Below are 23,661 nucleotides of genomic sequence, written 5' to 3' on the forward strand. Positions count from 1 at the left end.
TTTGTATTCTAAATATCTCTTTAATCTAATTCGTCTTAATGCAAAATTACATATACATACAAACATATGCACATAAGTTGAATATTACATATATCGTCGTGTCATTTTTCCATGCATCCTTTGAAGTTCTCGTTGACCTTAATTAGAACAATGGGTTCGGATTCTGTTTTATCCCGTACACAGCCTATTAGGAACATTAATGTTGAGCCCAATATGGGCGGTATGCCCGCCAAAAGAAGCGGCGTAGTATATGAGCCGGTGCTGTCGTAAATCAAACCAGCGATTGGTGGTCCGATCGTTAAGGGAAAGGAACTCAATCCCAATAAAAAGCCAATTGCTTGCGTCGCTCCAGACGGCCCACATATCTCATAAGCTATCGGGCCAAGCAAAGAAATGAAGCATCCATCAAACAGACCCATTACCAATGAGAAAACGATAAGCATAGAATACGAACTCGTTAACGGTAACAGTAAAGTTACCACACCGATGCATGTCAGCGCGAACTGTTGTAAATATATGCGGTTCACTCGAGGCAGATCAGCCATTATGCCGAAAATTAGTCGGCCAATGCCTGACGTTACACCAATGCACATCACAGGCAGGTTCTCACTCTCATCTGGGAATGTCGTCTGTACGAATTTCATCATGTGCACATAAGGCACAAAATATCCAAAAAGCGCTATGGGAACGCAAAGCGCCCAAATGACATATTTTTTTCGCTTCCAAATATTTACATTAATAAGCGAGCGTAGAAGAAAATTTGTACGTGAGCGGCCAGGTTTCTTTTGCGGTGGTTGAGGTGGTGGATGTAAGGGCTTATAAACAAAGGAGCATATAACAGAGAAGCACGACACCAAACTCATTACGTTAAGCGTTGTTTTCAACCCGTATTCATGTAACAGATAGTCTAAGCCAGGCGGTAATATGACGGTGAACACACTGGAGCCAGCCGTGACGAATCCATTCACCTTTCCAAGGTAGCGTTTAAAATAATGTCCCAAAATTGCCAATGTTGGTGTGTAAGCCAATGCGGCCCCCAAGCCAAACATGACACCATAGGTCAAATACAGAGCTCTAATGTTCTGTGTACAGAATGATGAAAGCAGAAGTCCTGTGGCGGAGAGTAAGCCACCAATTAAAGTAGTCAGGCGCAGGCCTATCTTATCGGTGAGAACACCAGCAACTGGTGAGAATAAGAACGTGGTGCCAATAGTTAACGAGCCAACAAGCGCTGAAAAGAAAAAAAATGAAATTGTTTAATACAGATGTGTGGTTATATATATAATATATAAAGTACATGCGAGTATAAACAAATCCAAAACATTTAAACAGAATGCATTAGTGGGCAGTTACTTGGCGCAACAAATTAAATGAAACAATATCCGTTCATATTGACTTCACGTATTATATGTAGAATGAGATGTCTTCCACTATACAAGGTGAAGTCCAAAATAAACAAGATTGGCGTCATAAAAATGTTTTTGATTGCGCCATCTTTTTAATGAGTTAGTGTGTTGAAAGTTACATCCCTAGCTGACTTCCAGTGAAAGCTTGGTGGCATTCGGTTCAGTGGAATCGAAGCTACTGCGTCTAAAGTGTTAGTCAGCTTGTGTAAAAAATGAGTTTCAAACAAAGAGCTAATATCAAATTTTGTTTTTAAGTCGATAAAACGTTTACCGAAACATTTTAATGGATGAAAAAAAGTTTATGGCGGTGATTGTCTACCTCGTGTCAGAGTTCATGAGTAGTTTACACGTTTCATAAATGGTTGTGAGGACATAAATGACAATGAACGTACGGGCCGCCCAAAATCAGTAATCACCGAAAACTCCATACATAAATTTATCAAAAATGAACCGAAATCATTATTGAAATTCATGGAATCGGAGTTGAATATCTCCAAAACATCGTTTTATCGTATTTGAACTGATCAGTTGAGCCTACGAAAGGTCTGTGCACCAGACGAATCCAGCTAACTGGGGACCAAAAATTGCTCAGAACTCAACATTCGAAAGACCTCATTAAAGAGCCCAGAAAAGTCGAGATTTGCTTTACAACATTGTAACTGGTGATGAAATTTGGTGTTTCCAACATGAACCTGAAACTAAGTGTCAAAGTGCCGAATATATCGCCCAGATCCATGTCAAGACTATTTAAAGGTGATCTCCCCTTAAAAATCTTCTGTCGCTCAACTGGTCATCTTTACACAATGCGCTTGAAGAAAATTAGTCGCGATAGATGCGAGCAGCTTCTTCGGTGGCACGCGATCAACGGTTATGAAATATTCGACAAAATCGATGCTAAAGCTTCTAAGGACGCCAAAAATGTTGTTCCAAGGGTTTAATGTGGCCACCATCCAGCCTCCGTAATTAGAAAAAGTACCCCATCTCATATGAATAGGCTATCTCATCATGTCAGCAGCAAAGCCTTAGCCCTTAGATTAGATTAGATTAGATTTGTGGGGGGTTGGACAAGTCCAAGCACTCAGTCAGGAGACAAATGTACTACACCCGGATAGATATCAGTAGAAAGAATAGAGAGATAGGAAAGATAAAATGTGGGTGGTAAGATGGAAAAATTTGTTTTGAGGTCACTCATCTTCTTGCATTCATTGATCCATCTTAGGAGAAAGAGTGTGAACCTTATTCATACTCAGTATATCGCAACCCAACAGCCTAAGTCTGATTCTAGAAAACACCGGACAGCTACAGGGAAGATACTCTGCACTGTTCTCATTCTCAAGACAGGATAAGCATATTGGATGGCCAAGGATTCCCATGATAACTATTTGCTGGCCACAGACATTGTTCCAGGTGATTCCACCCACCAGCACTCTCAAGTCATTCTCACTAAGTTTTAAAAGAAAGGTCGCTAATTTCTTATTTGCTTCTTTCACAAAGCACTTGGCTACTCTGCAGGCGCCCAACTCAAACAGAAGTCTTCTATGAGTAGACTTCATGAAGTCGTCAATCCATAGTTGAATTGATACATAATTGACACCTAGAAAGGGCTCACGGCCTAGTGGTATGCTTGTAGAGCCTTCATTAGCCAGTTTGCTGGCAAATTCCAAAATGTCCAGGCACCCAAATAAGACTAACTTTGTTGTGTTTTGCAACACTGTTCAGTTTTGTCTTACATTCACCGACTAACTTCGAAGAGCAGCGTGGGTTAGCAAGGGCTTTCAGTGCAGCTTGACTGTCACTACAAATTGCAATACTGCTACCCCGCAACTTTTTCTCAATTAACCAGTATGCCTCGTCCCAGATGGCATAGACTTCCGTAAGCCTCAGCCCTTACCGATTAACACAAATGGTTTTATGGGTTGAAATGCACCACCTCATGCAATAATCACCTCCTTTGCAAGTATTGTGCAAAGCATCATCATATTAATTGTAATATACAAAAACCAAAGAAAATTGATCGTTAGTTTATTCATCGTTAACTAGTTGCCACGGATAAAAAAAGAAAAAGGAATATAAAATAAGTAAAAATTTTAATGCAATAGGTTTTTTTGCATTGCGAAAGACTAAAAATTTGTATCTATTTTTGACTATTAAACTCATTTGTTTTAGAAAAAAAAGTCAATTCAAAATTTGAACAGCAAAGAACTAAGTACTCCAGAGAGTCTTCTACCAGTGACTTCTATTCCTCCAACTAAAGATTACCCAGGAAAATATGTAGGTTCCTCCGACAAATTCCAAAAAGGGTTTTCCCAAATTTTCTTTCGAATCAGCAATTTTGCACAGGTTTCTAATTTTTCATTAATCTCATTAATTATAGAATATTAGACATGGGCTAAAAAGTCCGGGGCCTAACAAAGAAAACACTTTTTTTTTTGTTCAAAATTAGCTTTATTTTCAACGTAATTTCCATTAAGAACAACACAATCATTCCAGCTTCGTTCTAACATTTCAATACCGCTTTTATGGAAAGATGTATCTTTTGCCTCAAATTAGGTCATAGTTTCAGCGATAAACTCTTCATTTGAGCGTAATTTCTTACCGGCGAGCATTTTTTAAGTCTGCGAACAGCCAGTAGTCGCTGGGAGCCAAATCTGGCGAATAAAGTGGATTTGGGAGCGATTCGAAGTTCCATTAATGTAGTTCTGCCATTGTTTGGATTGACCTGTGACACGATGCGTTGCCTTGTTTTGAGTCAACAATGAACAGAAGTTTTCATAGTCAAATGCTCATGCAATATGGAGCCCATACGTGCATTTGATATCTTTACGATGTCAGCTAACTCACGCAACTTCACTTTTCGATCACACAAAACGATTTTGTGCTTTTTTATGGTTCCTAGAGTTACCGCCTCAGTTGAATGCATCATTGTTGTCTCTACGACCACGACCTCTCTCTTTCAAGTCAGCAAACCATCGTTTTATTGTTGTTTCTGATGGAGCGGAGTCCCCCCCATAACACTTTTCAAGCCATTGCTACGCTTGAACGGTATTTTTCCCCATCAAGAAGTAGTGCAAAATTAAAACACGAAATTATTTTTGATGCATTGTTTTGTAAATAACAAAAGTAGCGTCACTCTTAGCACAATAACTCACGAACTAATGAATGGAATATCATTAAATTTTAACAGCTGTCTTTTTAAGGTTAATACTAATTGAAAAAGAGGTAAATGTGTTATGGCGCGTGACTTTTCCACCCATGTGTTAATAGAAGGCTACAAACCGATATGCTTTCTAGTAGAACAATTTATGTGTAGTCAAAAAATTTGCCTCTGAAGTAAATTTTAAATTGGTCTGACAGGGCGTATGATGAATATTAAATTATTAAATTAAGTTTTTTCATGAAACTCTTTTCCTGCTTTAAGAAAAATACTTCGCTTTACAACGCTTCTCCAATTTTCCATTTTTTTCTTTTTTTTTGTAAATCTCTCCAAACTTTGTATAAGTTTACAATTTTCTTAACACTGTTCGGCAACGACTTGGTTGCAATTCGTGCCTTTCCCTTGACTTCCGGAATATTGTAAAACAATAAAACAAGTGCTTGTCTATTTGAAGGGAGTTTTGAACCAGTAATTTGACTTTGCACATCGCTATACAAATTGTTGAATGGAGATATGCATTCAATATTAAGTCACTTTAACTTTTTACACTATTCGCAATACTTTCCATGCCAAATTTTTTTCGCAAAATTTTTTTTTTTTTTTTTTTTTTTAATATGTGTAGTTCATTGTAAAACCTTATAAATCAAAGTTTCAAACTTTGTACAAACTCCTGAAAAATTTTACAATACAAAATTTAAAAACTTTCAGCTTTTTAATGATCAGATTCATTAGTAAAAGAACAGGACAGAATCATTAGAAAAGTGCCGGTTATGCTGTTTTATAGCCCATTAAATTTTAGTATAACAAAGTGTAAATTTGAAGTCGTTCAAAAAGCGCGTTGATTTTTGAGATTTTTTTGCATTTTCTTCCTCATAAAACACTTCCGAACATACGCTATTTTCAGAGAATTGTAATGAAGCATTTTCGATCACCCTTTTAGGAACCAAATATATCCGATTCTAAAAACAAACACTGGCATTGTCATTGTCAATGGTAGCGCCAATGTCTTTAAAAATTGTGTAATAGTTGATAGCTTGAATAAGATCTAGCGGAATGTTTGTATACAAAAATAGCGTTAAGATACGTCTATGCATACGCATGCATATGTACTTACATACATACATACATATGCGAGCGCACATTTGTTTGCATGCATTAGGGTGGCCAATCTCTTTAAATATATGTGATAGAGTATAAAAAGTCTTTCTTAAATTCGCTCTTCGCTCATTAAAACTTTGTGAGCCCGTACCGTGATATCCTTCTCGCCTTTACTCTTTACTGCAAATCTCTTGAAAATCGCAAGGTCTATCCTAGGATCTCGTTTTACCTACAAAATCGTCAATAGTGCATGTTGATTGTCCGTATTTGTTGGAACAAATCGGATTTAATGTTCCCCAACGTACTCTTCGTTACTTACTTCCGTTATATGGGGAAAATGTGAGAACTAACTATTCCTCTAATGCTCCCATTGCTCGATCTACTCACGAATTGAATGCTATTAGTCATGCTGATTTTCTGTTTCAAAGGCAGCTTTTTATTCTTTTAAGTTTCGATTTTTAGCATTTGAATTTATTACAAATACTTAATTTTAAGTTGTTTTGTGCTAATTAAAAAATTTTATTTGGCGACGTCAATAATTGTAGCCCTACTATCAATTGTGTTCGTAAAAACATTGGTATTACAAAGTTTTACAAAAGTCCAAGTGAAATCAGAGAGACGACACTACTAGCACGTATCGAAGTTATGTGTAGTTAGTAGCATCTTTTGGAAGAATACACACCGAGTTTCAGTCAGATCGGTATATTTCTTTGTGTTTGACATTCTATTCAATAGAGGAAGTAAAGAGATTTTCAAAATATAGAAATCATTTGTCATCACGTCAACGCACCAGCTAACGCCTTAGCCGGTGTGGTCGCAAAATTAATGGAAATAGATTTCAACTATTCTCCAGACTCGGTTCCGTCGGACGACTATTAGTTCGCCAATTTGAAGAAATGGCTAGCGGGAAAAAGATTTTTTTTTCGAACAGGAAGGTGATTGCAGAAACGAACGGCTATTTTTCAGACTTGGACCAATTCTATTATTAAAGAGGGATCAACAAACTAGAACAGCGTTGGACGTAGTATAGAAGACTAAAAGGAGACTGTGTCAAAAAACAAAAAGGTAGTTTTTATCAAAAAATAAAAAGGGTTTACCTCAAACAGTAAAGTCGTTTTCATTTTTTTATTTTTTTATGAAGCGAATGCTGATTTCGTGCATCCGCATACAAAAGTAGAAAAAAAGCTGCAAGTGGTGGTTCATTCAGTGACTCAGCACAAGGAAATAGAAAAGACAATCGAACGTGACCAAATGTTGTCAAAGGCTGCAGCCCTAATTGTATAGCTCTTGACACTAATACGACTGGAGGAAGTCCACCAATGGCTCTTCCCAAACCAGCACCAACAGTAGCAAAACCACCCATAGCAATAATATTATCCATGCCAAGAGCACGAACTCCACCGTCATCAGCAGAAGCCACCGGAATAAGAGAACCAACCACAGCAGAATCCCCAAACAGATCAATACCCACAAATCTACGCATCTCTCCAACAACACCAAACCCTACAGCAGCGTCAACACTCAACATAGATCTAACCAGACTACTAACCACATACAAATTCGTAACAGAAAGAGGTCGTTTCAGGAGCCTAGCAAAAAAGCAGGCTGAAGCTGCAAGGAAGCTTAGGTAAGCTGCAATAATGCGGGTTGAGGCTTCAAAGAGAATTGCGGAAGCAACGATAACTCAGGCCGAGACAAACATTGCTGAAAATTAAAAAAAAAAAGTGAAAGTTTCCTTAAAGCTTTAAAAAATAAATTAATTATTTAAAAATGTATGTAAAATTTTGTTAAAGAGCATAGAATAAAGGGCAAATTATGATTAAAAAATATACATATTCGTATTAGGTACAGCACAGCAAGCACTTAATTTTTCTGCTTCTTTCTGGTAAGTAATGAAGTTCTCATAACTCTCTTATGCTCCGAAAAACATTTTTATTGCAATGTCTCTGGATGGTATTTCTGGACGGACTTGACGGACTTAGCTTGGGAAAAAAGAAACCCATTATTTTTACGTAAAATTCAAAATTTTATTTAAGATGTTTCGGATTGCCCGATTTGTCGTCATAATACCTCTTTTCTAGAAGTCTTGACCCTTATTGGCGAACAACTCTAGTAATCGCTTTTCACAATTTTCTGTTGATACCAATTTCTTATCACTCAGGAAGTTTTGCAAAAAGCGAAAAGGTGATAATCGCTTGGTGCCAGGTCCGGACTACATGGTGGATGCATTAAAACATTCTAACCAAGCTCTTGGAGTTTCTGGCGAGTCACTATAGACGTGTCTGGCCTTGCTTTGTCCTGATGTATCACAACACCTCTTCTGTTGGCCAATTCTGGCCGATTCTGCTCAATCGCTTGCTTCAAACGGTCCAGTTGGTGATAGTAGAGATCTGAATTTAGCGTTTGGCCATACGGAAGCAACTCATAATAAATGATTCCTTTCAAATCTTACCAAACACACAGCAGAACCTTCCAGGCCGTTAGTCCTGGTTTGGCCACCGTGTGAACTGCTTCATCACACTTTGACCACATAATATTATCATACGAGTATGTGACCCATTTCTCATGACATCGATCTTTTTTTTTTGAATCCAGCTTTGCGCAAATGGCGAAAAACTGTTTTCTGGTCGATCTTTAGCTCCTGGGCGATGCTAAGATTACTAACATCAACATCATCCGGTCAACTTCGATTATTTCTATGATTATATCGACATTATCGACATTTTCTTTAACATCAAGAATGCCTAATACGTCGCTCCGATCATTTTTTTTTTTGTTTTTGTTAGTACCTTATTTAAATTATCACAATCAACTAAATAATTCGAATAAAACTATATTTACTTTCTTCTTCTTCTTGCTGAGAAAAATTCGTCCAGTACAAATATAGAGCTTCTCCTCAAAATTAAATGTCATTTTGCTCTTCTAATTTGCTCTTCCTTGTAAGTTTTTTTTTTTTTTTGGGCCCTGTGAACGCTAGTGTGCAAAATTTGTGGTAAGTCGTAACAATTATTTGCATCGTAAACATGGCTGTATTCACAGTATATAAGTAAATATACCAACACTACCAACATGGAACTGTGTAATGCCGTTCGCTTAGATTTCTTTTTTTGTGTGGCCGTCAAATTAAATTCGTATTATTTTCCCACACTACAAAATGCACATAACCACATAATTTGCAAACTTTGGTTACTTTTCCAAAATGTATTTTGTTGTTGCTGATATAACCATAAAACCGCACATAACCGATAACCAGCCAATGGAGCCACATTTCTCGCCTTGGGCGTACCGCCGCCATAGAAGAAATCGGATTTCGGCGAACCCGCAAAAACAATTGGTACGAGAAGAGAGACATTTTATCCGAAACAAGCAACAAGAGGCCGAAAAACGTGAGAGTTTGAGCCGAAAAATGAGGGAAAATTATATCACAATGTTAAGAGACGTACAGAAGGTGTTTTTCTAGTGATTGACGTTCAGAGGTTGTAAAGGTAACAATTCTTGCAGCTGCAGAATAATGGCAGCAGTGGATGTCATAGGAAAGTTGAAGACTCCGATGACCCAACCGTTGATGACGGGACTGTCATTCCCAATTACCCAAAAACGCGATTGTCGGAGAAAAAAGCCGCGAGCGCCGACGAAATGCAGACTGAGCTATTCAAAATATGCTTGCGGAATACATAAATTTTAACCGGAGCTTTTTTTTATTTTATGCGCTTTGATTTCTTTACAGATTGGTACACTTTTGAAAACACAGATATACAGTTTTGTATATGAAAATGAGCTACGAGCTCTCACCGATTCTTTGATTACTTAGCATCGGGTGTTTTTTTTCAACTGAATGAGAACAATCGACATGGATAACTATGGTTTGACAGCTCAGAATGATAAAATATGTTGATATTTCTATTCAGGTAGGTTTTGGCAAGTCATCACAAATCATTTAACGCTAGAACAACGCAGCAAAATTGGGAAAATCTACTTTGAAAAAATAAATATTTTTATGAAGTTCACAGAGCACTGGCAGCATCATCGGTCCTTATTTCTTTCGAATTGAGGAAGAGCTATCATTACAATGAAGGTTTGAGTTTCCAAAAATTTATCAGCTATGCATCGACGACATTTGGTTGCTAACAAGATGGCTCAACTTGCCGTAAAGCGCGCTTAACAATCGATTTATTGCAATATTTAAGACGTTCCCTGTCCCAATACAAAAATGCAAAATTGACCAACAAGTCCAACAGGGTTTTTTGAATAATTTGTTTTTTTGTAGTCATAGGATAGCTTTAGTAATAATAATAATTAAAAAACAAAAAACGGATGTAGGGTACCTGAAACACATATGGTCCATGAGCGTAGAGGGACATTTTTGCTTCTGCACGTTCATGAAACACATGTGGTTCATATACCCCCTGACGCACATATGGCTCAGGAACGTATCAGTGCTTATCAGGCGTACGTTTACTGAACCATATGTGGCTCAGCGGACAGGGAACGTGTTAAGCCACTATTGACATTTTTCCATTTGTGGAACAACATCAAAACGTACACCACAAATAGGAGGAGGAGCTCGGCCAAACACCCAAAAAAGGTGTACGCACCAATTATATAATATATAGGTATATACATATATTATATTATCATTTTAAGTTCTCAAGCTCTCATCCGATACAAAAGGTCGCCTAGCGAAGCCTTTGTATGCAATATGTGGGTCACTACTTCCTGTAAGTGTAATAAATATTGCATATGTATGTAGATATTCTCCTCAAAAATTATCGAAAAGTTTAGACATACGCGCGTAGTAGATTTAAATAATGAAGATTTTGTTGTAGCCATTCACAGCTGATTGCGCTTCTCGTCTCAATAGAAAACTTAATTATGTTTATAATACTAAAACTGCATCTAAGATGGGGTATATTGATGGTATCCGTACTCGAAATCATTCTAATTAATTTCCGAATGTTCAGTCTTCAACTGTCTTACTCCATCAAATGACTTTTTCAATGTTCGATTTTAGATGGATGTGCGTACATTTGTATTGCAATTTATGATCGTAACAACACCGAACAAATCTACAATTCAATTAAAAGCGATTGCTAAGCAAAAAAGCTAAAGCAAGAAATTTAAGCTAAATATGAAGTTGCACTTTAAGGTAAAGTACTCATTTATAAGGCTTCATCGGTTGGAAATCCGCAGCTGCCTCCTATTGCTTCGTTAGCTGCTGACCCAGTTACTACTTCATTGGCATTATGTGGAACTCACCGTAACTAGTTTAGTCTTCATATACTCGTATGTACAAATTAAACAAAAACAAACAAAAAACACAAAAAAACCTTTAAAATTACTTGTGTAAATCAGTCGTTGACCGGTGGGACATTGTATTATGTTTTAATTATCATCTTTTCACCAAATTACAGTCGCAAATAATATTTCTAAGTATGAAGTATTACACCGCACTAGACAAAGAGTGAAGTTTGCAAAATGGCAGCGCTTTAAAGGAAAAAAATTACAGTATTAGTCTTAAAGGCGCATTAGACAGGATCAACAGGTCGATGTGGTTGCAATATTGTCGCATAATTCTTTTACCGATTTCAGATAAGCATATTTGTTAACACTATTTCTACCATAGGTGTCACCTTTAAAAATATTAATTTGAAATTATTACTAAATTTAATAATTTCTTTTCAATTAATGTTTTACTTTTCACATAATAATTGTAAAATTTATTTGGTGGTATCATTTTCCTTCAGCTCATCTTGGATTTAAATATACATTTTTAAATAATTTTGCACTTAAGATGGAAACCATTTGGCAACACCATTTCAATTCTAATTTATATTATATTACGGCCTTCCCTTTTCAGATTCAATAGAAAATAGAGAAATTCCCGTTATATTCATTGAAGATCATTCTACAACGCAGTTTTGGATTTCTGGTATTTACTTCGCAGTTCTAATTCCTATCAGCTTCTAAGGATATCCAGCAAAACAAGAATCAAGGAGGTATTGCAAGAAATAAATAATATTATATAAATGCCGAATGTTCTCAGACTGAAAACGCTCACAATCTGAAAGGGAGGATGACTTGGATGAATTTTTCGGAAGTGACCATGAAATCGTGAAAAATGAAGGAGAAAAGGAAGATGTTTTGAGTGCAAGTAAAAGAAGAAAGAGAATAAGGTTGCTGACTGATTCTGAAGACGACAGTGAAGAAAATAATGAACAGGAGAATATTGAAATTGCTGTTGATAGTACAGTTAGGAAAAAAATCGAAATAGGTTCCTCACCTGGGAGACCACCTTTTCATAAATACTATTTTCAAAGTTGTCTCTAGTCTAACTGGTCATGCCAAAAGAAATACTATGAAGGTAAAATAAGCAAATCATTTCATTTATTATTATTATTTTTATTTATAGGGCATATATGCGATATAACCCTAACTTAATTAGCACACTGGCTACTAGGGCCTTGAGTGAGATTCCATTTATTATTTGACAACCATATTAAGAACGAATGGTTTTGGGAAAATAATGAAGTTTACCTCTAGGCATTTATAGCTATTTTGTAAATATGTGGTGCTTATGAGCAAAACAATGTAAAAAAGTACTTTTACTAAGTTCGAGTCATAAATCTGAACGAAAGCCACTAGAATTTGCTCTCAGTGTAAGAAATATACATACGGAAGGGCTTAATTGAGCAACCATTCATATGTAAAAAGTGTGGTGTTGAATAAGGAAATATTTTTTACAGCGTTTTTTTATAATTATTATTTTTTACAATATAATGAATATTAAATTAGTATCATTTGAATATCCAATATTTTCTAGGTAGGTGGGTGAAAGGGTTGAAGTGCCAGTCTAGTACTCCTCAAGTAGCTTTTCCGCGTGTGTGCTGATTGGCCAGTGACCGGTAAAGTTTGGAAATCGAATGGCGAGGAGTCCAAAGGACTTTCTGAGTCCTTCGTATATCATATTGAGGCCAAAGGGTTTTCGAAATAGCACATGAAGAAATGGAGCTCCATCTTTTCTGCGCTTTTCTGAAAAATAATTTGTGCAGTTCCCCTTTAACAACTGTCAGGGTAGGAGGTCTCTGAGGCCAATTCAGTCCCCTTCCAGATCAAAGAAATGTTACCTGCACTACCAAAGGAATTTGATCTCCTCCTTACAGGAGTTTACTTATTTCGTTCTGCACCATTGCGTCGTCAGAGCCTTGACCGCGACTTGACTATCGGAGAATGTTAATATCTCCCTCGCTCCCGCGTTCCCTAAGCTTTTTGCATGCCTGCAGGATCGCAAAGACTTCTGCTTGAAAAACACTAGCAATATTCGGCAGTTTAAAGGATATAGATAAATTTCCTGATTTAGAGAAAACTCCTGCTCCGACTCCCGATTCCATCTTGGAACCGTTAGTGAAGACAGAATTGCAAGCTTCGGTGCAGATTTCCCCTCGATCCAAACCTGCCTATTTGGAAAGACTACCGTAGCACGACCCTCAAACTCTAGTTTGCGGATAGAGAAATCTGTTCGAAGTTCGGAGAAATACCAATATTTTCTACTACATTAAATATTTTTTTATAATATTTGCAATAATTAAGTTAAGAGTTAAAATTTATTTACATTGTCGAATTTATTTTTTTCTGCAACACACGCATTTCGCACTTGCTTAGTTTTGCGCTTCACTGCCTCGATGTCTCTATTTATATTAGCTCATTGGAGATTTTCATCCATTCGTTTTTTCAAGTCTTAGCGTCTTGCAATGCTTTGATTGGATTAAAGCAGCGAAGTGCTTTGCCCAAAGACATATTTGAACTGAAATGGTATGCGATGAAATACCCATGAAATGATTATCTCTTTAGTTGAATGACGCGAGAAAATTAACAGTTCGTATGCGATCGCCAATCGCAGGTATGAAAAGAGGTCGCTTAAAGAGGTCATCAAAATAGTACGTTGAGGGTTCAAAAAGAATAACTCAGGCTGCGGCAACCGGGGCCATTACGGAGAGTTTAAAAAACATTGAAGGTTTTCTTAAAGCTTTAAAACTAAAGCAATTATTTAATTTTCGTAAAAATTTTCTAAGAGAATTGAATGGCTTCATATGTCACTCATATTTAACACTGGTGAACTAGACAACTGCAGTATTCAAACAGGCAAGCAATGGAGCGCGTACAGATCAAAATGAAAATTTCCATCATTCAAATTATTTTCTTTTTATTTAGTAAAAAAAGTGATTTATTAATCAAAATTGGATGATTAATTTTGAGTCCCTTATAAATGCATCAGAAATGCTGTGTAAAAAATGTATGGCGATTTTAGATGAAAATGTGCATTTTCTTTTATTTAAGGAGGCATAGTAAATTTAAAGGAAAAATTACACTCTTGCAGCAAATGAGCGATATGTATAAATTTTTTGTATTAAAAAGACTCAAATATTTATGTATGTAATAGCTTTATCTACTCCGCAGTAGTTATAGAAGTCCCCTTCTTCTCAATTAAACGGATTAAATCGTTCCTTGTATATTTTTGGCTATATACACATTAGTTTGGCGAAAAAGAAATACATTATTTTCTCAGTAGATGGAGTTTAAAGTTTATGCGCGTAGTCAAGGTGACATTTCACACTAAAAAAACTTGTTTTGTTGCTTTTAGTTTTACAAAAATAATAACTGAAATTTGATATTTTACAGATGCGGCTGTACCGATATAATGCGGTATCGGTGAAGCTCTGTTAATAAAGGTTACCAAGACTTTCTTCAAGCTACAAAAGACATTAAAAAACTTAAAATAAACAAGCTTAGCTTTATAGGTAACTAAAGAGAAATGCGGTAATATGTAATTGCTATTTTTTAATGCCATTTTAATTTATTATCATTTTTAATTTTTGGTTTCTTCTTTTTTATGTGAATTTTGTAAAATCGATAAGAAAAATGTTGAATTAGTGATTTCATATTTTATTTAGCAATATAATTTCTCAGCGATAAAAATACAATAAAATGAGTTCTTTTCTCTTCTCATGTATGTATTTTCATAAATAAAGAGAAACTAAACTTAAACCAAAACTCAACTAAACTTAAAAAGTTAATTTTGATAAATTAAATGATAAAAAATAAATTAATAAGTTATGTTTTGGAATGGTGAATGAAAATATTTAGTATTTTTTTTCAGTACACATGGTTAATAAAAGCTGACAAATATTTGGGACAAGTATTATTATCCTAAACTTGTTTTTGAAAGCTTAAAGAAATCTTGAGTTAGTAGTATTAACACAAGGGACCCGTTCAGATTTTTAATAATAAAATCTGCTATTTTTTAATAGTTCCCGAATAAAACCGAACCGAATATTAAAAAATCCACTATCTATTTAATAAAAAGCAAAAAAAGTAAAAAGGTTTCTTTCAGCACATAATAAAAATAGTAAAATTGTAAAAATAACAAAACAAAAAATTTTTGCGTGTACGTATAGTAATTTTTTAATACTCATAGTTGAAAAATTTTATACTGTAATGTAAAAAAAAGCTTATCGGCCTTTCCACCTTGAGCAATTGCTCACTCTCCCCACTCTATAGAGAAGCAAAAGATATTTCAAAGCATTTTTCTTTCAACCAAATATGTGGGCTTTGGCGCCAGTATTCAAAAATTTTTTACCAAAAATCAAAGTTCATACATTTTTTTAACAAAAAAAATGTAAATAAATGATCGGTAAAAGTTCGGCATTTTTCCGAAGCCGAACTGAACTTTTGTGGCCGAGCATGTCCGAGGCCGTAGCCGAAGCTCTGTCGTTCTCTAAATATTGCTGATCTAAAAGTAGCTGCTGTGTATACAACCACCAGTTGCTAGCAAATGCTATACTATTTTGTTTAGACATTCGCACAACACGAAGGCGCTCAGCTATTGCGGTGGTCGCGTTACTTGGCTAAACACTCTCACTATTTGTTTAAACACTCACACAACGATGTACTGCGGTGTCTCGTGTCATTCTCTTTTTTATGCATGTGTGTGCGGGCATAACAACCCAATAAACCAGAAATGAGTGATTGAGAAGCATGTTATAAAAATATGACAAAGCTAAGCGTTAAGCATGAAAGATCCTTGAGAATCTATTAAAAAAGACTATCGGAGAAATCATATAAAAGTCAAAGCGGAGCCCTTGCCATAATACTACTAGCGCAAGATTTCTATAAGCTTTCAAAAACAATTTTAGCATAATAAATAATAATAAATTGTTCAATACATTTTTACGATTTTAATAACTATACTAAATATTTTCATTCACTATTTCATAGTTTATTAATTAATTTTTTTTTCATTTAGTTTACCAAAATTTAATTTTACTTGCGCTTTAGTTGAAGTTTAGTTTCTCTTTATTTTTGAAAATATATGGGAAAAGTAATTTAGCGAACTCATTTTATTGTATTTTTATCGCTGAGAAATCCATATAAAATATGCTATGGCCAATTCAAATTTTTTTTATCAACTCTACAAAATTCTCGTAAAAAACAAGTAAATAAAAAAAAAAAATAATAGTAATTGAAAATAGCATTACAAAGAAGCAAATAAATATTACCACACATTATTTTTTTTTTAATGTCTTTTGCGGCTTGAAAAATGGTTTGGTAACCTTCATTAGTTGAATTTCATCGATGCCGTATAGTATCGGTACAGCCGCATCTGTAAAATATTAAATTTCAGTTATTATTTTTTGTAAAAGTGCACCCATATTTTTATAATTTTTCAATATTATTATTACTTATATGTTTTATAACTGTTTCATGAATTCACTTTTAAGTTCAACTCAAGGCGCATTTATTAAAGGTGGTGTTGGTGATTTGTTTTTTTTTTCTTTCTTTTTCGAATAAATTTTTGTTTTCAACTTTTCCAATATTTTGGCGTGATAATCAAACGTACAAAACACCTTTAATAAATGCGCCTTGGTTCAACTACTAAAGGAAGAACGCTAAGCAAATGTTGACAAAACTTCATAAACGTAACGGGATAATATTAGTTTGGAAAAAATTAAATACATTATTTTTGCGTAAAATATTTGCGCAAATGGTTTATACTATTTTATTGTCGATCTTTAGCTCCTGGGCGATGCTACGACTACTAACAAGCCGGTCAGGTGAACCTCGATTATTTTTGAGATTTTATCGACATTTTTGACATTATCGAAATTTTCTTAACATCAAAATTGCTTGAATGGAATCGACGAAACCAAATTGCACGTAATTAGCTTTTACAGTGTCGACACCGCAAACACAATTCGCAATTGTTAACACCCTGTAACCCACAACTGAATGGAACGCACAAAAAATTTATTTAGTGTGAAATGTCACCTTGACAACGAGCATAAACTTTAAATTGTTTGATGGATGCTTTACGAGATATCGAGAAATTATAATTCTCTTTTGCACAAGTGCACACGGGTTTAAAAAAGTATAAATTATTCTGTCCTTCAACTCTGATAAGCGGAATCCACCCGTAAACGGGTACAAGTTGTGAACTCACGGTTTCCAGTTTAGAGAGATTTCACTGTATACCGCATAATCAAAAACGTAATTTAAAAAAAAGGAATTTATTTATCCGTTTTTAAGCGTTTGAGAGATGCTGTACCTCGCAAACGCCCGAAAATATGGGCAAACAATTCTTGGATGTTGCATGATGATAGCGCGCGTGATACTATCGTGTAAGCACCGTATTCATCTGATATGGTCCCGTGCGACTTCTTTTTCTTTCCGAAGTTGAAGTTACCACTTCGTGAAAGGAGATTTCAGTCGATAGAGGAGATTAAAGAGAATGCGACGAAGGAGCTGAACGCCATCCCTTCGTCGGTCTACCAGGGGTACATGGAGGACTGGGTTAAACGTTGGCACATGTGTGTTGCTTCAGACGAGTCATATTCTGACATTTAACTCTGTTTTGTTTTATTTAAACATTCCCCGTACTTTCTGATCATAGCGCATATAATACTATGAATCGTAGTAATCACTAAGAAGGGATTTTTGTAACATATTATTTTCGGGCAATACTTGGTTAGTAACAATGAAGGGTTCATAACATACCAGCTTTGCTCGATGCTTCCGTATCGCCTTGTGTTGTAAGATAGTCGGTCAAAAGTGCGTGTATGACTCCATATGTGTTAATTATTCCAAATACGACGCCATTGCATATAAATGCGCTGATCATCACCAACCAAGCGCGGGTCCCACCATCCGGTGGTTCGTTTCGACAATGGATATCGCAACAAAATGACGTTTTAGTGTGGTCTTCACACAAAATTCGCTTTGTAACCGATTCGTTGTTACTCCTGCCAGTTTCATTGCAGCGAATTCCATTAGATTGTTGGACGATGCAGTCATATGAATTGTGTGATCCACTAAGACGCTGACTTTCAGTCATATTTTGAGAGGCGTTTTTCCAAATCCCTATGGATGGTAAATACAATTTAATTAATATTTAAATATCTTACGGCAATAAAAAAGTCGGCAGCTCAATGGCCCACTTTAGTACCAACTGCCGTTTGGAGATGGCATAAAATTGCCCTTTATTTTTAAGAAATACACTTGTTGAGGGCGTAAACGCCACATTGCTGGTAATAAAAATAGAAATCTATTTTCCATCATTTAAAATATAACAAAATACTATAAGCTTTAAAATACACTTAACCAGTATTCACTACCGAATTCTTGTGCGCGTGAAATGAGTACGGATAAGTTTCCTGTGTATAAGTTTCACGCCGCGGAGGTTTTGGTGGAGAAGTAACGGAGATTTTATTTGCCTTAATCGTTTCTTAAAATTGTAGTCCACGGAGCTTATATAATATAATATCTACTGTGTCGTTACCAATAGTCATTAATGTCAGAAGAAGCTCTGGAAGCGAGAAATGCAGAGTTCGCAATTTGCAGCTGAAGCAGACGGGTAAAACTTCACACAAAAACACGACGAAAGATTTGATAAATGCTCTTTTATACTCCTCTCATCCATTTATCAACTGTTTGTCTAAAAAATCTTCCCGTTTTTTAAAAAGAACATCAGTTTGGAAGTGAAGAGTCTTCTCATAAATGTGGAGTCTGAAATTTCGTGTTCAGAGCGTAGTTCGGACTCAGTATTTTTTTTTTCGTTTATTATTATTTTTTTAATTTAGTTCAGAATATGATAACTTACATAAAAAATTAAAAGCAAAATTAACCAAAATTCCTTTATTTATTTAAAATTACTTAAGCAAAAAAACTCTTTACGAATAGTTAGTTACTGAAGTAAACGCTGGTTTACAAATAACACAGGCCGACAAAATTTAACCAACATTCAGACCCAGAAACCAAACTATATATTTCCGAAGGTTTATGATGCGCTGAATCCAAATCTGGCCTCAGAATTGCTCGATTAGTTTGAGTTTTCGAGATATCCTAACCTAAAAGTGCAAAAAACCCCATTTTTGCCCATATTTGAGGTTATGTAGCCTTGCAGATGTTTTCTTTCACCAAAATTAAAGGATGGCATCTTTAAATACAATCCTTCTTTTTTCAAATGGCGTTTTGTTTGCTCAAATATCATTTTTTTTCGCAGAGATATCGCATTTTGAAATTTTCATGTTTCGAAATTTTCCTACACCTGAAAATCGATTAAGATAACATAGACATGATATATTCGATTACTAATTTTCTTGAATTGAGTCTTATTTTTCTTAAAATTTTGTCTCACACCATAAGTGTGCTGACTCACCACATCCCTACACTATCTAACCTTTGGGTACCGAGTCACACACAGCCCTAACCCCTAGAAACCACCCCTATCATACCGCGAGCAGGCTAACCCACATAACCGCAAGCAGGCTTTCCCACAAACTCCAAATTTACATACTATTAATCCATATATTTCAGGCCCTCAAACCCAATTACTAATTTTCTTGAATTGAGTCTTATTTTTCTTAAAATTTTGTCTCACACCATAAGTGTGCTGACTCACCACATCCCTACACTATCTAACCTTTGGGTACCGAGTCACACACAGCCCTAACCCCTAGAAACCACCCCTATCATACCGCGAGCAGGCTAACCCACATAACCGCAAGCAGGCTTTCCCACAAACTCCAAATTTACATACTATTAATCCATATATTTCAGGCCCTCAAACCCAAGAAAATTAGTAAGCGACTATATCATGTCTATGTTATCTTAATCGATTTTCAGGTGTAGGAAAATTTCGAAACATGAAAATTTCAAAATGCGATATCTCTGCGAAAAAAAATGATATTTGAGCAAACAAAACGCCATTTGAAAAAAGAAGGATTGTATTTAAAGATGCCATCCTTTAATTTTGGTGAAAGAAAACATCTGCAAGGCTACATAACCTCAAATATGGGCAAAAATGGGGTTTTTTGCACTTTTAGGTTAGGATATCTCGAAAACTCAAACTAATAAATTAATTTTAGTTATCAATCCGAATTTTGCATGGACAGAGAAGCAGATATTAGTTTAAATTATTTCGGATACTTTTCCTTGTAGACTAGTGTAATTAATAATTTGTTTATTGAAGAACCAGACCCTCCAACCCTAACCGGTCGCTGAGTACGAAAATCCACAACATTTTTTTCTGTCGTGTAGTTTTCGGCCGCCGTGTCCGAATAGATTGTTGCATGACTACCATTCGGAAGTGCGTAGGTTCGAATATCCGTGCATGAGGCAGCAAACAGTTGTTTTCTAATAGCGGTCGCCCCTCGACAGACAATGGCAAACCTCCGAGTGTATTTCTGCCATGAAAAAACTCCTCATAAAAAAACATTTGACGTTCGGAGTCGGCTTAAAACTGTAGGTCCCTGTGGAATAACATCAAGACGCACACCACAAATAGGAGGAGCTGGGCCAAACATCTAAAAGAAGTGTACGGGCCAATTATTTATTTATTTATAGTTTGCGAGATATCGCTAAATACCGGGTGTGTATCTAGATTACAAAAATATCTAATATCTGGAGAAACCGTTAACCGTTCACAGAAAGCGATCTATGTGCGATGCCATGCCCACTTTTGGGTAAATGCGTGTATCTCGATTAAGACTTAATAAAATGCATCCAAACTTGGCACATACATTTTTTGAAATAATCCATTTTTAATATGTTAAGATTAAATTTCCTCTCGTCCGTCTGATACTACAATAAGAGTTGACTATGAGTTTGCTTGATTCCAAAAAAAACAGCCGGCCCGATTCAAATTTTACAAATTTTACTAAAATGAGCACGGGTATATGAAGTTCGGCCGGACTGAATTTAGGCTTTCTTACTTGTATTTGTATATTTTCAACTAAAATAAAAATTTATTGAAATCCGCAAAACATCTCGAAACTTACATTTATTCATTTTATTATTTTTTAGCTTAAAACCTCAATGGGCCTCGCGGCAACTCAGCGATTGAGGGTGCTCGAGGGAACTTCTACGGCTAACAAAGCTGCAACTCTCGAATTTCATAGGTATCCTCACCGGGCATTGTCCGTTAGGTATCCATCCGGTAAGACTTGGGATTGCTTCAAGTCCTTTCTGCAGAAGCTGTCTGAAGGACGAGGTGGAATTTTCTCAGCTGTCCTGGGTTCTTACTTTTTCACTACACCTGCGAATATTGCGGGTTTAAATATCACGCATCTGATGAAATACATCAGTAGCTTGAAGGTTAATGCGTTAATCCAAAGCTCCTTCTTCCATTTATCCACCTGCCTGGTTCCTTCTCTTTTCTTTCGCCCTCTCCTGGCCCTGTGTGGTATCACAACGAATGAATTTTGAATATTTGTCCAAGCGGGCCCCACGCACGGTCAGTCATTTATCCTAACCTAACTTAACCTAACTTGAAAAACGAAGGAGTAATCTCATAAAAACGCTGGCGGCTCGATCTACATACGTATCTCTATATCATACATATGTACATGCAGTGAAATCGCGATAATTCGTACCTCGTTCATTCGAAAAATTCAATGATTCATAAAAATCAATTATTATTATTTTTCATTTTCAGTTTCTGAAAAACCCTCATTAAGGCTAGATCGCGAAGATCCTACAAGACGTCCCCTGCAGCGCGGTTCTTATGGATTCCAGTTCAGCGCCATGCTACTTATGTCGGTCGCTGGCTTGCGCAGAGGATGGCCAATACATTTCCATTTTCACTGTGTCGTATTTCAATGTTTATTGGATTTTGCATGCTTCGATTAAGGAGTTGTTCGTTTGAAATCTAGTTGTCGGGCCACCAGATACAATCCATTTATGCCTTGAAAACTTCACACTTCTTTGCAAAATTTCTTTACGTTTTGATTCCCTAATGTAAGACGTAATACAGCATACAGTTTAGCATACAGTTAAATTTCGAAAAAAAATTATAGCAGTCATAACATCTACGTTTAACGTTTGTTAACTTTTTTGTTGGATTTCATTCATTTTTTTTCGTGTTTAGTTTATTCGTTGCTTCAATCGCGAAAGTTAGGTCCACGTGGAAATGCCGAACAAGCGTACGCACAAAACTTAAGCAATGGTGCGAGAACAAAACATAGAAAGTAAAACAGCTGAAGTGGCGAAAGAATTGACGCATCAGCACTTACCGCAATTACGCAAAAGAGATAATTTATAACACTTTCGCATAGTAAACACTTTCCCATATTTCGAAATTTTCCTATTTTAACTTTGCTAAATCGAAATCTCGCTAATGCGAAAACCTTAATGAGTCGTAAAATATTACAAGGTAGTCATAAAACATCGCAAGGCACCGATCATGAATTATCGGGATTCCACTGTCTCCACATACCTATGTATGTGTGTACATGCGTGAGGTCCCTAATTGTGCCAAAGGAATGCACATTGTTGAAGAAGTTCTGTAATATTCTAGCGAAAAATTGGAGTTCTCCTCACATTGCTTTTATTTTGAATTGCAATTTATGTGAATAATTTGTTCACACGTAATTCCCGATACCGCCAATTTAATGGCATATTTTTTCTCATAAAATCCAAATTATTGGCCTCATTCAAAAACACATATCTCAATAACCTTTGACGCTTCAAATCTTTAATATTAAAAAATTTCGGCATATGAATTTGTAGTTGCAGGCGAGCGTACACAAGCACAAGCGGCGTTCTGCAAATACTCCTATTGCTAATATTTATCTTGAAAAATCTAACCAATAAAATAAACCAAATATTTATGCTGGAAAATATGCGAATTTCAAAATCCTCTCTAAATTAATAATCATTTAATTTGACAACTTAACAAATCATCGCATATTATAAATGAGGAATTAAAAAAAAAATAAAATAGCTTGAGAATATTTGCCGCCAATACAAAACAATTTCACGCCAATAATAAAAAGACAACTGTCGTCCGTCGTCAATTCAAAATTATCCCTGACTAATCAATTTCAATTCCAGCACTGATGGCTGCAATCCACACATATGCAGCAAATTTATACTCACTATTCAAGAAAATATTTACACTCGACCCGAAAATTGTACTATTTTTCGCCGACAATTTGTTATCACGCGCAGGGCACAAACAACGCACTAACCAATAGCCGATCCAGCTTGACACTGGCGTAGTCAAACGTCGAATGCAAAAAACACGAGATTCGTCAAAATACTACTTGCTATAAGTTATGGGAGAGCCAGCAATAGTAAACGCTCACATTTAGTTCGTAGGTTTATACAAGAGAATATTCGTGCATATACGCTTATGTGTGTGGACGAGTGTATATATGCATGTCATTCCAATTATAATGAATTGTACAATTGTTCATTGTACCATCGCCCACAAGAGCTTATACCCAATACGACTGTTGCTCTGGGAGATGCGGCCGACAACGATACACAAACAAACGAATCAAAACGATGCACCCAAATGTAGTGCATAAGCTTTTCAAGAGCAACTAGCCCTTAAAGAAAATTGTTTTACAACTAATAAACTAAACTTCACTTTGTTAACTTTCGCAGTCTTTTGAATTAATAATCCGTTATTATCAAGGCTCATTAAACAAGTAGCAGTAGTAGAGCAAA

General features: G+C 35.9%; 1 protein-coding gene across 1 annotated transcript; it reads right to left on the reverse strand.

Moving 5' to 3' along the window:
• Positions 1-23,233, reverse strand: LOC128866949 (monocarboxylate transporter 10). Its single transcript, XM_054108020.1, has 3 exons — positions 23,086-23,233; positions 17,707-18,069; positions 1-1,231 (listed from the first exon to the last, which is right to left on the reverse strand). Exons 2-3 carry the CDS (start codon positions 18,041-18,043, stop codon positions 102-104), a joined length of 1,467 nt encoding a protein of 488 aa, XP_053963995.1. The 5' UTR covers positions 18,044-18,069; positions 23,086-23,233; the 3' UTR covers positions 1-101.
• Positions 23,234-23,661: the final 428 nt, after the last annotated feature.

This window comes from Anastrepha ludens, chromosome 2, assembly GCF_028408465.1.
Source record: "Anastrepha ludens isolate Willacy chromosome 2, idAnaLude1.1, whole genome shotgun sequence".
Lineage (NCBI taxonomy): Eukaryota > Metazoa > Arthropoda > Insecta > Diptera > Tephritidae > Anastrepha > Anastrepha ludens.